Source organism: Anabrus simplex, chromosome X (genome assembly GCF_040414725.1).
Source record: "Anabrus simplex isolate iqAnaSimp1 chromosome X, ASM4041472v1, whole genome shotgun sequence".
Classification (NCBI taxonomy): Eukaryota; Metazoa; Arthropoda; class Insecta; order Orthoptera; family Tettigoniidae; genus Anabrus; species Anabrus simplex.
The window spans coordinates 117,121,420-117,135,766 of record NC_090279.1 but is presented as its reverse complement, the minus strand read 5'-3'; the positions used below and the strand labels follow the sequence as shown (position 1 = coordinate 117,135,766).

The following is a 14,347-nucleotide window of genomic DNA, read 5'->3' as shown; positions in this document are numbered from 1 at the left end:
TTAAACACACTCGTACTTACGTAGATCGTCAGCCATTATGCAGAAAGAAAGGGCGGCCGGTTATCTACAGAAGGTCTGGAGGTTACCACGAGGATGTGAACTGAATGAATTGCGAAAAGTGGCTAAGAACTTCATGAATACCATCATCACCCCTCGATCAGCCTTAATGATTGATAGCGCTCCTCACCACAATGTTCAAGTAAACCTCGCATAAACTTCCTCATCCAAGAACCAGGTAAGTTTGACCGGCTTACGACCCGATAAATTTATGTTTCGACCAGAAAATATGAAAAATACTGTACATAGCAGAACTGTATTCTCTGATTGCAGTCATGACACCTGATTTTAAAACACACTGATGGTCTCAGTCTTTCTCCTCATTATCCAGAGGGAAGCGAGCTTTTAAGAAATAACGACGATCACCTGTGACAGGATTCCTTTTTTGGGTCTACAAAACTTCACTGAACCGGGCGAGTTGGCTGTGCGCGTAGAGGCGCGCGGCTGTGAGCTTGCATCCGGGAGATAGTAGGTTCGAATCCCACTATCGGCAGCCCTGAAGATGGTTTTCCGTGGTTTCCCATTTTCACACCAGGCAAATGCTGGGGCTGTACCTTAATTAAGGCCACGGCCGCTTCCTTCCAACTCCTAGGCCTTTCCTATCCCATCGTCGCCATAAGACCTATCTGTGTCGGTGCGACGTAAAGCCCCTAGCAAAAAAAAAGAACGTCACTGAAGGACGTACTCATTCCTTTCCGTTACGTGTCTACCAATAAAAAAATATGTTCATTGTTGCTTCATTTCAGAGGCTAGGAACATCTTCAGCCAATATGATAATAATAACAACGATAGTAACTATAGTAACTATAGTTTGGGAGACGTCGAGGTTCCGAAATTCTGTCCTGTAGCAGTTCTTTTACAGTAAAACTACAGACACGAGACTGTTCAGCTCCACCGTCTGATGAGGCACATGTTATGCGGTCCTGCTGCTATCAGCTGTCACATAGTACTGTGGCAACGCAGTGATTTTACGTAGTTGAATTACACGTGACAGTACATCTCCTATCTTCCTCCTCTTATTCCCTTCTCCAGCGCCTCTCGCCAGGGTGTGTTGGTACCTTCCCATCCTGTAAGTGTATTTAGAATATGGATCGAGATGATGCTTGCAGACTGAACTCTGAAACGCATTAAAGTTTATAATGAAGATGTTAATGATATAACCTTAACAACAACAGCAATTTATTGCAAGGTTCTGGCCATACCGTTAAAATTTGGATACATTTCACTTGATCCAAGAGATATCACTAGAAGAGGGTAAAATGAAGCATTGTCAGAGAAAGTAGCGAGACGAGAAAGTCCGTACCCCACAGAACCTGAATAAGAAAGGCGCCCTCTGGTTCGAGGAAGGAAACGGAGAGGATATGACATCAGTGGGCAACAGTTGAAGAAATGTGGGCCCAGGAGAGTGGTGGACGTGTGCTCTCTGTTGCACTCAATGGCGGCTGCAGGCGACTCGGCCATTCTATACCTTATCGACACTTCACCTTTATCTTATCGCCCGAATGCTGCTCACAAAATGTGTGGAGACTTGACGTCAAAGCATCCTGCCCCACCCAAGACCAATAAAAAGGCCAAGATCCAGTAACTTGAGCACTTCGATAGTAAGACGTCTTCGAAAGTCCTTCGCAGCTAGTCATTGTCCGGTCTCCCTGTTGCTGGAAACCTCTGTCTGTAAGTTAACTTAACTCTACTAATATTACAAGCAACCACTCGAACGGAATCAATGATTATTTGGGCGTTAAGCAGCTTACAGATTATTACTAATATATAGGCCTACTGTATGCATATCGAGCGAATTATCTGAGCCTTTTCTTTCTTGAACATACGCAGCAAGCTCTTAGTCGTATTTTATTCGACGTATTACAGAAATTGTACGTACAGATGCACTGATATTTGCTTCCCTGTACAATACAAACACCGTACAAGGCCTACCTCAAAAACACTGTGTACGCTGATGTAGATCGGAGACACATTTATGAAATGTTACTGTACTGCACTGTCCACTTGTGGGGATAGCATATCTGAGTGTCCCGGCAGCCATTTCGAGAGAAAATGGCAAAGCAGTATCACAAATGATGCGATAGTTTGTGACCTATTCACTTCCATCTTGGACAGTCTCATTTAATGGCAAATGGCAGATGTGGTTTTTTATTTCTTCTCAAATTGTTGTACAAACTATGGCACGTAATTACTACTGTAGAGTGTTCAGGAGCACAATGTTGTAACTTCGGTCTCCTGGTGAATACAACAGATCCGCACGTTGTAAGTAGCTGTGTGGAATTATGTCCGGTGAGTTTCCTGAGTAGTCGTGGTTCGAACCGACCGTGGTTGATACTCGGACAAGCACTTCGACCCTGCGGTACTCGTGCGCAATTTTGTTACGGGAATACTCGCGTGCGCTACATACAGTATGTAGCCCACAAGTTTATTTCCGTTTTGATTGAATACATTGTTACTTTTCTAGGTCTTAAATTAATTATCGTTCATTTATAATACGTTCAACTTCTATTCCAAGCTATTCTGAGATTTTGCAGACTGTTGATGCACAATTAGTTATACTATGTACTTTACTATCAGCATTACCACTTTGTTCGCTACCTGAAGTAGACTGGTCACCATTTTCACTAAACTCGTTATCTAACTCCTCAGTATCAGAGTGCAGAATTTGTTCCGTTACGAAACCTTCTACACCATCATCACTTTCATCCTGTGGAACTTCATCGTCGTCACTGTATTCTCCAACCACTGTCGGATAATCTTCTTAAGGTTAGCAGCCATGCACTTGCCCGGGCTACAGATGTAGCCCTGTCAACTTCAACACTGACTTGAGCACAGGTCCAACGTCCAAGACGTGCAATCGCACACTAAATGGCCACAGGATTAACAGGAAGGAAGGTACCTACCCCTCACCACTGCAACAATCACAGAAGAGAAAATGGCTGTGCTACGGGGGTAGCCCCCGCGGGTGTTGGAGGGTTATTGAAGATTCGACATTCCTGAAGTCTCATATATATTTATAACGCTCCAGCCTTGGTTCTTATCCCGGCCAGTGCATTCGGGAGTTACGAAGTGTAAAGCTGATATACCAGTGCTGTCAGAGTGCGTGCGGTATTTGGTTTAAAGTTTTAATATCGGAATAATTGTAGAGAACTCGTGCGACAGCATCACGTCATCGCCTAATAAACTACTAACAAGTAGCGTAGCTCTGCCGACATGAGTAAACCTTAATTTGTGACGTCATACAGCTACTGTGGCCTCGTCTTTAATATAATACACAAACAACTCCAGTGTTATTATGAATTGTCTCTTAGATCCTCAGTCGGAACGATTTTCCCCATCAGAAGTCCCTTGTTCACAATCTCTGCCTGTTTGCGACAGGAATCTTTTTTAATCGGTAGATGCGTTCACTTTGTTCGGTGCCCTCAAATGTGAGTACCGGTACTGAGGAGCACTCCAAGCGGATAGAGGTCGCAATATACAGCATGTATCAAAATGACGTGTATGTTATTGTTATTATTATTAATCATTAAGTGGACGTAAGTCAACTGTAGTACTCGGCATAAAATAGTCCTAACATTCACAAACGCACCAATCAATACAAATGGATGATCTAATACTGAAACTCTTCAGATGCGATATATGGTTCCGGGTTTGTCACAAAGATCTGTCCGAGGACACGCTTAAGGCTTGGTTTCTCAGAACCGACGCATGCGAGGTGCGAGGTGTGAGGCCCGCCTCGCACAAATCCAGACTACAGGAGCTTATGCAAGTGGTTTCTCAAGCTGCGCGGTGCGCAGTGTGCGCAACCTCGCAGTGAAACCTCGCAGCGTCACCGCGCACTTATTCGTCCGGCCAGATTTGTGCGAGGCGACAGCAGTGCGAGGCGACATTGTTTCTGTTCTTGTTTTTACTGCTTTAAGCAACACGATGAGCTTTACGGACGAAGTGGACGAGGAACTGATTGAAGAAGTTCGAATGCACCCAGTGTTGTATAACTTACAACACAAGAGCTATAAAAACAACGCTGTGAAAGACAACTTATGGAAAATGATATCACTGAAGTTGGATAGAATAGCTAATAAATGTTGCTAGTTTTATGTATTATACGATGGTCTTGAGAAGGAAAGAGTTCGTAAAAATCGAAACTCCAAAGACGGAGGTACCAGACGATTAATGTTAATTTACTGTCATTTGGAACCTCCGTTCTTGGGATTCTTTGTTTTCTCATTGATGTGGTAGCTGCCTCTGTGGATCGGTGGGAGGGTATCTATTATTATTATTATTATTATTATTATTATTATTATTATTATTATTATTATTATTATTATTGATATTACTTATAACAAATATAATTAGTTCAGTTTCAAAGGATTAAATAATTGACAGATTTAGAAATGAGATATCAACCAATAAATCCATTACTTTAATATCAAATATGCCAAGATATATAATTTTACAAAATTTGAGTTCAGTATTGTTCATTTAATAAAATCACGTGTTTTATTTTAATAACGATGTTCATTCCATTATTATGCTAATTGGGTCACAGAAAAAGTAAACTATAGGTAAACAAACACATGTTTGTCCGTTAGAAAAAAACTTTCACTCTACCCTGTTAGCACATTCTCTTTGTCAGACCGATTCTCTCTCCCTGCTACAAAAATATTTCTTGAAGCTGTCTCTTATCATGAAAGCATCATGTGTAGAATTACCTCCGTTGTCAGCTGCCAGAGGAATCATGTTTTCTTCTGTTAATTCCAAATTGCCAATAAAGTGTTCATTTAGGCAAGGAATTCGCTCATTCCGGAGAAGGTTTTGGACGATACAGGCTGACATCACAAGATCATCAACAGTTTCCATTGATACTGCTATAGGGGTGAAGAAAACCCTCCAGTACTGACACATAAAGCGCTTTCTCTTCCAACAGTAGGCACAGGCTGCGAGATCCAATGAACAAGACATGTGCTCGGCAACTGATCCGCTTCGCAGCCTGGAAAACCACGAGCCTCGCAGTGTCATTGGGACGAAAGTACGCAACGTTGGCCTCGCACCTCGCACCTCGCATGCGTCAGTTCTGAGAAACCGAGCCTTTAGCTGTCCGTTTACTGATTGTGATAATGTGGTTCGCAGTAAAACTCGCTCAAAGCGGGATTTCAGGGGACCACAATTTTTTCCGAATTGGGCCAGTTTCCGTATTACATTTTTTGCTTTAAAACATCGATCATGACTACTGCTACACAAAACGCGATGCAGTATCTCTTTGCGCATCAAGATTGATGTACTGTAGCGCATTATTATTACACACAGTATGACACACCATCACAACACTGGATACCCGCTCCTCTCTTCCACACAAAGAAACTTGTTACTTCTTCTTTCTAGAATGAAGTTCTGAGCTGACTCCATTAGTTCAAGAAGCGTGTCACGGCAAATTGCACTGTTGGGCCTGGTCGTGGATTCGAATCTCGATTTGATTTTCATCTTCTTGCTCGTCTCCTTCTTTCGTCTGCTCCTCTTTCTTGGCCTTTCTTATTACTGGAAGAGCTGTAGCTGATTCCAAATAGTGATGTATCGAAAGATGTTCATCACTTCCAATAAACTTCCTTGATCCGCAGAAAACGTTTCCTGCTTGACACAGGACGGATGTTGCCGATACGTCTTCAAGCGATTCATTCGTTCCACACGGTGCTGGTCTTTCCTCACAGAAATCCCTGACGTCTGACAGTGAACACATAGAAAGACAGGTGCGCTGATGGCAGGGTTGTCCAAACACTGACATTGATCATCTCCGCAGCAGCAGCAATGCATAAGTATTGTACGTAGGGCTGCAACAGTTCGTAACATTTTCCGGACTGTAAAAGCTCATTTTTAAAAATAATTCCATTATTCGTCTCCGTTTCCGCGTTGAGGAGGTTGTACATTATTCAAGAGTAAAAACATTATAAAGCCGCAAGCGCTGCCAGGACCAAGTGGACAAGTTTCCGCTTTATTCAAGTTCCGCTTTGGGCAAATTTTACTGTACTTGGTTCCAGTACCAATCTCGTCTTCTCTGAGAGGTTTGAATCGCCCAGTAATCCACGAACTAGCTAGACTGAAACTTCTGTCAGATTTACTCGGTCTTTCTCATCAATGTGGCTCTGATGCGTGGTCAGAGTATTGAAATGAAAGATCGTGTGCTTGCAGGTGTCTAACCTCAAGTGTCACCCTAAATTACACAACTATATAACGGCATGGCAGATACTCGGTAGCAGGCACTCGCTGTATGTTGGAGGAGAAAAGTACCGGTGACCTGCAGACATGGCTGTGTCCTGGCACAAAATGGACCCCGTTAAAACAAATATCACACGTGAGAATGTGGCACCTCAGATTAGCTCTCAGTAAACGAGTGTTAACTTCAGGAATTGTCTTGTTAGTTAACTGACACGGCTTTGGACAGTGGAGGTGTGTTGTATTTAAAACGCCCTATAAAATAAACACAAGGTCCTCGCTGTCCCCAAATTAACCTGTGTCTCTCAGCCGGAAGATGATCGGCTTTATTTCTGTAAGTGTTGCTTCGTGCAGCATGAGACGAGGGAGCCTTACAGACTAGCAAAAAATAAATGTTGCCTGTATCGAATCTCGGCAAGTTGGATGCTAAATTGTGTGGCTTCCAGGCGGCAGATCTTGTATAAACGATATGCATTCAGAGTAGAACGAGCTTCAGTGGCCCTGCTACACAGGAAGACGCTGAACCCCTTGACCTCTTGTTATAACGTACAGTTTGTTATACTGAAGTAGCGCTGCTTTAAGGACTCACATGCTCACAGACCGTCTAAGTTGGCCCTTTCACCATCGCATTTGTTTGTTATTATTATTATTATTATTATTATTATTATTATTATTATTATTATTATTATTATTATTATTATTATTATTTATTATCTTTGAGTCTATACTGTTTTAAGAAACAGGACTGTGTTATCATTTTTTTCTAAATAACATAATAATGGCGTCTGGCATCCGAAGACTCCTGGTGCAGATCTCACGAGTTGACGCCCTATGGGCGACCTGCGAGTCTATGACGATGGAGCCCTACCTATGATGAATTCTACTGATGAAGGGGGTACATACACACCCAGCCCTCAATGAAGCTTAAAATCCCCGACCCGGCCAGCATCGAACCCGGGACTCCCTGGTTCGGAGGCCAGCGCGCTGAACATTTAGCCATGGAACCGGACATAATAATGTAGTATAATTTTATTTATAAATTGGAGAAAACCAGTGGAACATATTTCACCTCAATTTAATGTAACTGTTACATATGTATTACCTAAAGATCAAAAGTGTATTTCAAATTAAGAAATGGGTTTATAAATATTTATAAATGTGGCTGGTTATGAGATGTTCTTTATGAACAAATACAGCAGTGCATGAAGTTTGCAAATTCACTGCCACAACCAAGACAAATGTTCCCATGTAGCACTCAAATATTCTCCTTTTCCATATCGTACCTTTGTCATTGTCCGTCAAAATGAGCGTCCTGTGGATTGTGAAACAAGTTTGTGAACAGCGGTTGCTACAGGTTATCTTGTAGATATGAAAAACAAATTATTTCAGCATGTCCCTTGCGTAGGCATCCGGAAACTGAACAATATCCAAAGGACCGTTGTGAGTGGACACGTGCTGTACCAAGGTACAGAGAAGTGTGTTCCCGTCAGCAGCGGTGATTGGGGATTAGAAGTGGGGGGGGGGGAGAGACAATATCTAAAGGAACGTGATTGTACCGGGTGATCTCAGTTTACCAAATGTCAATTGGGAAGGCAATGCGAATGACAGGAAGCATGACCAACAAATGGCAAATAAATTAATATGGGAGGACATCTGATTCAGAAAGTGATGGAACAAACCAGCGGGAAGAATATTCTGGATGTGGTGCTGGTAAAACCAGATGAGCTCTATACAGAAACCGAATTAATAGATGGTATTAGCTATCACAAAGCTGTTTTCGTGCTAGTTAAAAATAAATGTGAAAGAAAGAAATGTATTAAAATCAGGACTATTATGCAGTACCATATGGCTGATAAAACAGGCATGAGGCAGTTTTTAAAAAGTATCTATGATCGGTGGAAAACGGTAAATAAAAATGTAAACAGACTCCGGGATGGGTTTAAAGCAATTGTTGAGGATTGTGAGAATAGGTTTATACCTTCAAAGGTGGTAAGGAATGGTAAAGATCCACTATATTGTAACACAGAAGTAAAGAGACTAAGAAGCTGGTGCAAGTTGGAAATAATTGTGGAAGTAAGGAGAAATTTAAGGAACTTACTAGGAAAATGAATCTAGCAAAGAAGTCAGCTAAAGATAACATGATAGCAACTATGATTGGCGCTCATACAATTTTTCGTGAAAAGTGGAAGGCAGAAACAGGTTCCAAGAAGGATATTCCAGGAATTATTAATGAACAAGGGGAGTGTGTATGCGAGTATCTTCAAAAGGCAGAAGTTTTCAGTCAGCAGTATGTAAAAATCGTTGGTTACAAGGATAATTTCCAGATAGTGGACTAATGCTAAAGAAGGATTAAAATTTACCTATGACAACAATGACATTTACAGTAAGATACAAAAATTGAAAACTAGAAAAGCAGCTGGAATTGATCAAGTTTCGGGGGATATATTAAAGACAATGAGTTGGGATATAGTACCATATCTGAAGTACTTATTTGATTATTGTGTTCATGAAGGAGCTATACCAAATGAATGGAGAGTTGCTATAGTAGCCCCTGTATATAAAGGAAAGGGTGATAGACATAAAATTGAAAATTTCATTCCAGTCAGTTTGACATGCATTGCATGTAAGCTTTGGGAAAGCATTCTTTCTGATTATATTAGACACTAGCTGATGTACCCCTGCTTCTCTACGGGATTCACAGGACCGTTTTTGTGGTTTTCCTAACTGAAGTCAACTTAGGCCATTACAGAAACGTCAGTTGGAATATAGCGATTAAAAGCAATTTTATCATATACAATACTCGATCAAATGAAAAACCGCACATTATCTCACTTTATACGAACATTACCACGGTGCCGAACTAACAGACCATAGTTCCAGCCCTGGAATGACCAGGAAGCAGACAGTCGTGAACACCCCTCTGCCATTATTCCCTTAAATATGCACACTGCTCATTCCAATCAGTGCCTCAGAGTAGGGATTGAATAGCTCGAATGCTATGATGAACCAGTTTGTTACGTACCAGTAGTATCTTGGTTTTTTCTTTTTGCTAGTTGCTTTACGTCGCACCGACACAGAGAGGTCTTATGGCGACGATGGGGTAGGAAAGGCCTAAGAGTTGGAAGGAAGCGGCCATAGCCTTAATTAAGCTACAGCCGCAGCATTTGCTTGCTATGAAAATGGGAAACCACGGAAAACCATCTTTAGGGCTGCCGACAGTGGGGTTCGAACCCACTATCTCCCGAATACTGGATACTGGCCGCACTTAAGCGACTGCAGTTATCGATTCGGTCGGTGAATCATTAACGGCACAGTTTTCTATCGCAATGATACTGTACTATGAACACACAAATTTCACTCCAGCTACTATTACACTGTTCACGCAACTAACGAAAAGAAAATAAGTGCACCTCACTGCACGAAACACAGCAACTTAACAGAGATATGATAGAAACGAACTACGACACACACACTACGCAAAATACAGTAGGCCGCTATATAAACCAACAGCAATTTGCGGAAAGAAATTACGTATAGTTGTTACGTGGAAATCCTTTCTTTATAAGACAGACATATACAAACAACGAAATGAGATACACGTGCGGTTGTATGCTACACAGTCACAGTGCTCCTGTGATGACGTCACGAGCAGGACGAGGGAAAACTAACATCTACTGCGCAGCCAATCTGGGCCACCCGTGATCTAGAGCATTCGATAGGGTGGATCATGGGAGACTACTGGCAAAAATGAGTGCAATTAGACTTGACAAAAGAGTGGCTGAATGGGTGGCTAAGTTTCTAAAAAGTAGAACTCCTAGAATTAGAGTAGGTGAAGCTTTATCTGTCCCTGTAATAATTAAGACGGACATCTTCTTCTTCAAGGCAGTATTATTGGACTTTTATAAATAATATGAGTAAAGAAGTGGAATCAGGGGTGAGGCTTTTTGCAGACAATGCTATTCTGTACAGAGTAATAAATAAGTTACAAGATTGTGAGCAACTGCAAAATGATCTCGATAATGTTCTGAGATGGACAGCAGGCGATGGTATGATGATAAACGGGGTTAAAAGTCAGGTTGAGAGTTTCACAAATAGGAAAATTCCTCTTAGTTTTAATTACTGCGTTGATGGGCTGAAAGTTCCTTTTGGGGATCATTGTACGTACCTAGGTGTTAATATAAGGAAAGATCTTCATTGGGGTAATCGCATAAATATGATTGTAAATAAAAGGTAGAGATATTTGCACATGGTTATGAGGGTATTTAGGGGTTGTAGTAAGGATATAAAGGAGAGGTCATATAAGTCTCCGATAAGACCCTATCTAGAATATGGTTCCAGTGTATGGGACCCTCACCAGGATTACTTCATTCAAGAAATGGAAAAAAAATGAAAAGAAAAACAGCTCGATTTGTTCTGGGTGATTTCCGACAAAAGAGTAGCGTTACAAAAATGTTGCAAAGTTTGGGCTGGGAAGACGGGAGAAAGGAGACGAGCTGCTCGACTAAATATTATGTTCCGGGCTGTCAGTGGAGAGATGGCGTGGAATGACATCAGTAGACGAATAAGTTTGGGTGGTGTCTTTAAAACTAGGAAAGATCACAATATTAAGGTAAAGTTGGAATTCAAGAGGACAAATTGGGGCAAACATTCGTTTATAGAAAGGGGAGTTAGGAACTGGAATAACTTACCAAAGGAGATGTTCAATAAATTTCCAGTTTCTTTGCAAACATTTTAAGAAAAGGCTAGGAAAACAACAGATGGCGAATCTGCCACCTGGGCGACTGCCCTAAATGCAGATCAGGATTGATTGATTGATTGATTGATTGATTGATTGATTGATTGATTGATTGATTGATTGATTGATTGATTGATTGATTGATTGATTGATTGATTGATTGATTGATTGATTGATTGATTGATTGATTGATTGATTGATTGATTGACAACAAAAAGTACGCGCGTCTGTGGGATACAGCGGGCAGGGTGTATATGCACCAAAACTTGGAAAAAGCTACAAAATGGTAAGTTTTTTATTCTCTCTGAGCGAATTTCGACAGTTTACCAATTTAAGTGCGGCAATAATAGTTTTTGAGATTTTACTTCAATACTATACAATAACAGTTTTACCAAAGGAACAATATTACACACGTGTTACAATTGAATAGAAGTACGACGTGAATATACAATTAAAATCATTCAGTACTAGCAGTTTCCCGCTGGCTGCGCTCGCAATGTACTAAGTATCGTGTTGTTCGTTACCCTACTCACGGATGTATTTGCGAAGTTTTGAGTTAATGAAATAAAGCACATGATCTGCTGTGATAATAGAATGTAATATTATGTCAACAAAACACTTGAAAGTACATCACACAAAGAAATTGAGTTAAACGTTCCGTGGAACAACACTACGAGCCGAACTGTTGAAAAGTCCTTCAAAGATCTTCGTCATGGAGACAAATGTACTCATAACTTTTCTCAGAATCTACCAATTTAAATAGTTATCACCTCAAAAGAAAGCGCTTGATCCAGTGAGTGTTCTTAGGCCAAAACGAACTCCGTATACCACATAGATATGATTGCTTCGAGGAGACAAAAAATTGAAAAACCAAATAATTGGAGGAAGGCATGAATAACTGTCAGTTTAAAAAAATGAAGGACATCGCCCGGATAGAAAGGCCGGACTGACTGACTTAATTTTCATAAATTGTTTTAATATATAAATTTAACTACTAACATACTAACAGAAAATAAAATGACTGCTGGACTCAGGAATGCGCGCGGCAAGCAGGGGAGTCATGACCTTGGCTGCTACCCTTCCTCAAGCTGTGGCGCTAAGCAGATCTGTCAGCTCGTGGACACCTTTCATGTTCTAATACAATGACGAATCTTGTTTGTAATGTCAGTGTTGTTTGTTTTGTCCCAAACTGTATTTGTTAGTTCTTATGAGCTGGAGTTGTGAGACTGATCCACACGTTCATTCATTACAGGGTTTTAAACTCTGCTGGACGTACTTTTGAATTCAACAGTTATTGCGAGAGACACGTGACCAAGCTGTGTATCGGCCATCATTTCCTGCAGCTAGTGACGTCATTCCATCTCTGTGCATTTCGGGAAGATGAAGACGGTAAGTGTATTTGGAATATGGACAGAGCGGTTGAGGTCTGAACGCGGCACAAATTACTCTCAAAGACTCTGACAGTTCTTACGTGATGAAATGCTGCTTATTATTAACATACAGTACGCGAAACTGTTAGTGATACTTCGGCTACCTTGTGCTCAATCGATAGTATCTTCGAGATTCGTATTGGCAACCTCTGACACAAAAAATATGAAACCATTATCCATCGCCGTGAGACAACTGGCGGTATAATTGCATCACTAAATACTGTTGTTATTTACACAGAAAATTCGAGATATGAGTTAAGCTTGAACTTGAGTGAGGAAAATCAAACAACCTAGAACTCCTACGCTGGTTTACATGTACAGTTTCTTCCAAGGAGTTCATAACTTACTTAGCCTTTATCTCCCCTTATTGCGAGTATCTCCTTCCATTGTTCCCACGAGTCTATACCAGCGATAATTCTCACTACTTTCATGTATCTCACATCTAACTCAAGAATAAGATATCCCAAGTCCATCCAACTTTCTCTCCTGTGCAGCAAACAGATGTAAAGGTAGTTTACTCTGGGAATTCTCTCTCGCGAGCTCCCTGCAGTACCGGTACCTTTCCACTAGGAGCGCTACCACTCAGACATGCTCGCTCATATTCTGTAGCCCCGAGTCTCAGGACCGCTTACTATGTCACTCAGCTGTTGAAGGACGTGACCACACCATAAACTATTATTGTTAATATAAAACTTAAAATATGGTAGCGAGTTAAAGACTTAGCGGGGTAACCAAAGGGACTCTGAAGAAAGTAGCCCTAGTTATCACGAACGCACAATTCAGTACCTACAAGTGTTTGCTAACATACTGAAACATTTGAAATATTTCCATTTAACAGTAGGAGTTTTTATACTTGCGAAGTAAAATATCATAAAGTTAGATTTTTTTGCTGTTTGTTTTACGTCGCACGGACACAGATAAGTCTTATGGCGACGATGGGATAGGAGAAGCCTAGAAATAGGAAGGAAGCGGCCATGGCCTCAATAAAGGTACAGCCCCAGCATTTGCCTGATATGAAAATGAGAAACCACGAAAAACCATCTTCAGGGCTGCCGACAATGGGATTCGAACCCAGTATCTACCGGATGCAAGCTCACAGCCTCGCGCCCCTGACCGCACGGCCAACTCGCCCGTTAAGTAGAGATAAGATCTGACAGGCAGACTAACAATTATGGAAGCGCGGGACCCTCGGGAAGAGCTGGACATTTTGTCGTGTTTTCATTTACAGTCTAGCATTTTCCTTCAGGGCATCAGAGATCGTATTTTGGTTTCTTTCCAAAATCTTCAAATCTAGCTGGCATTTTATATGTTCTGCAGAGTCTGAGTTCTTATTGTAAAGAACGTGTTATGTTCAAAAGAGCTGAAAATCCTTCTTTATTCCAAACGTTATTTCTATTGCTAAAAAGCAAGCAGGGCCAACAAAACAACTTCTGTGGACCTGGAGAGGAGCACAGCCATGGAAATTCCTTAAACCACGATCGTTTGAAACAAGGATTGTAAGATTTACCGGAATGTTTCCCTTCTTTTGTAGCACAAATTTGCAGTGATTCAGTAGGGCGACCAAAACGTAGAAAACTACATTCTGATCACTCCTTGTAGGTCAGTAAGAGCAATACAGTTTTCTTAGCATGGAATGAGCTTATAGTCTATTCCCTATTGAAACAAAAATCATATCCAGTGGCGTATCCCTGAATCTCCGCCGCGGCATGCAAATAGTAACCATGCATTGTTGGATGCGCTTGAGAACGGTTGGCTGTTGAGAGAGCTCTTGCATTATTATAGTGATAAAGTTGTTAAAACCTATTGAAATAGCTTAATTTTTTGTATTTGTGATTCATTTAGTGCTGTTTATATAGTGGTGTTTAGTGCTTGTTGGTAGAAATTGGGAGTAGTGATATTTATTTAAATTTTATTACAA

General features: G+C 41.1%; 1 protein-coding gene across 1 annotated transcript in view; it reads left to right on the top strand.

Moving 5' to 3' along the window:
• Positions 1-1,602: 1,602 nt before the first annotated feature.
• The window catches only part of LOC137503330 (serine/threonine-protein phosphatase 6 regulatory ankyrin repeat subunit B-like), a 160,787-nt gene continuing 148,042 nt past the window's right edge, over positions 1,603-14,347 (top strand). Inside the window, exons 1-2 of the mRNA XM_068230885.1 lie at positions 1,603-1,728; positions 12,252-12,388. Of these exons, the coding sequence (XP_068086986.1) occupies positions 12,380-12,388 (9 nt within the window). The 5' untranslated portion in view covers positions 1,603-1,728; positions 12,252-12,379. The remainder of the gene's footprint in view (positions 1,729-12,251; positions 12,389-14,347) is intronic.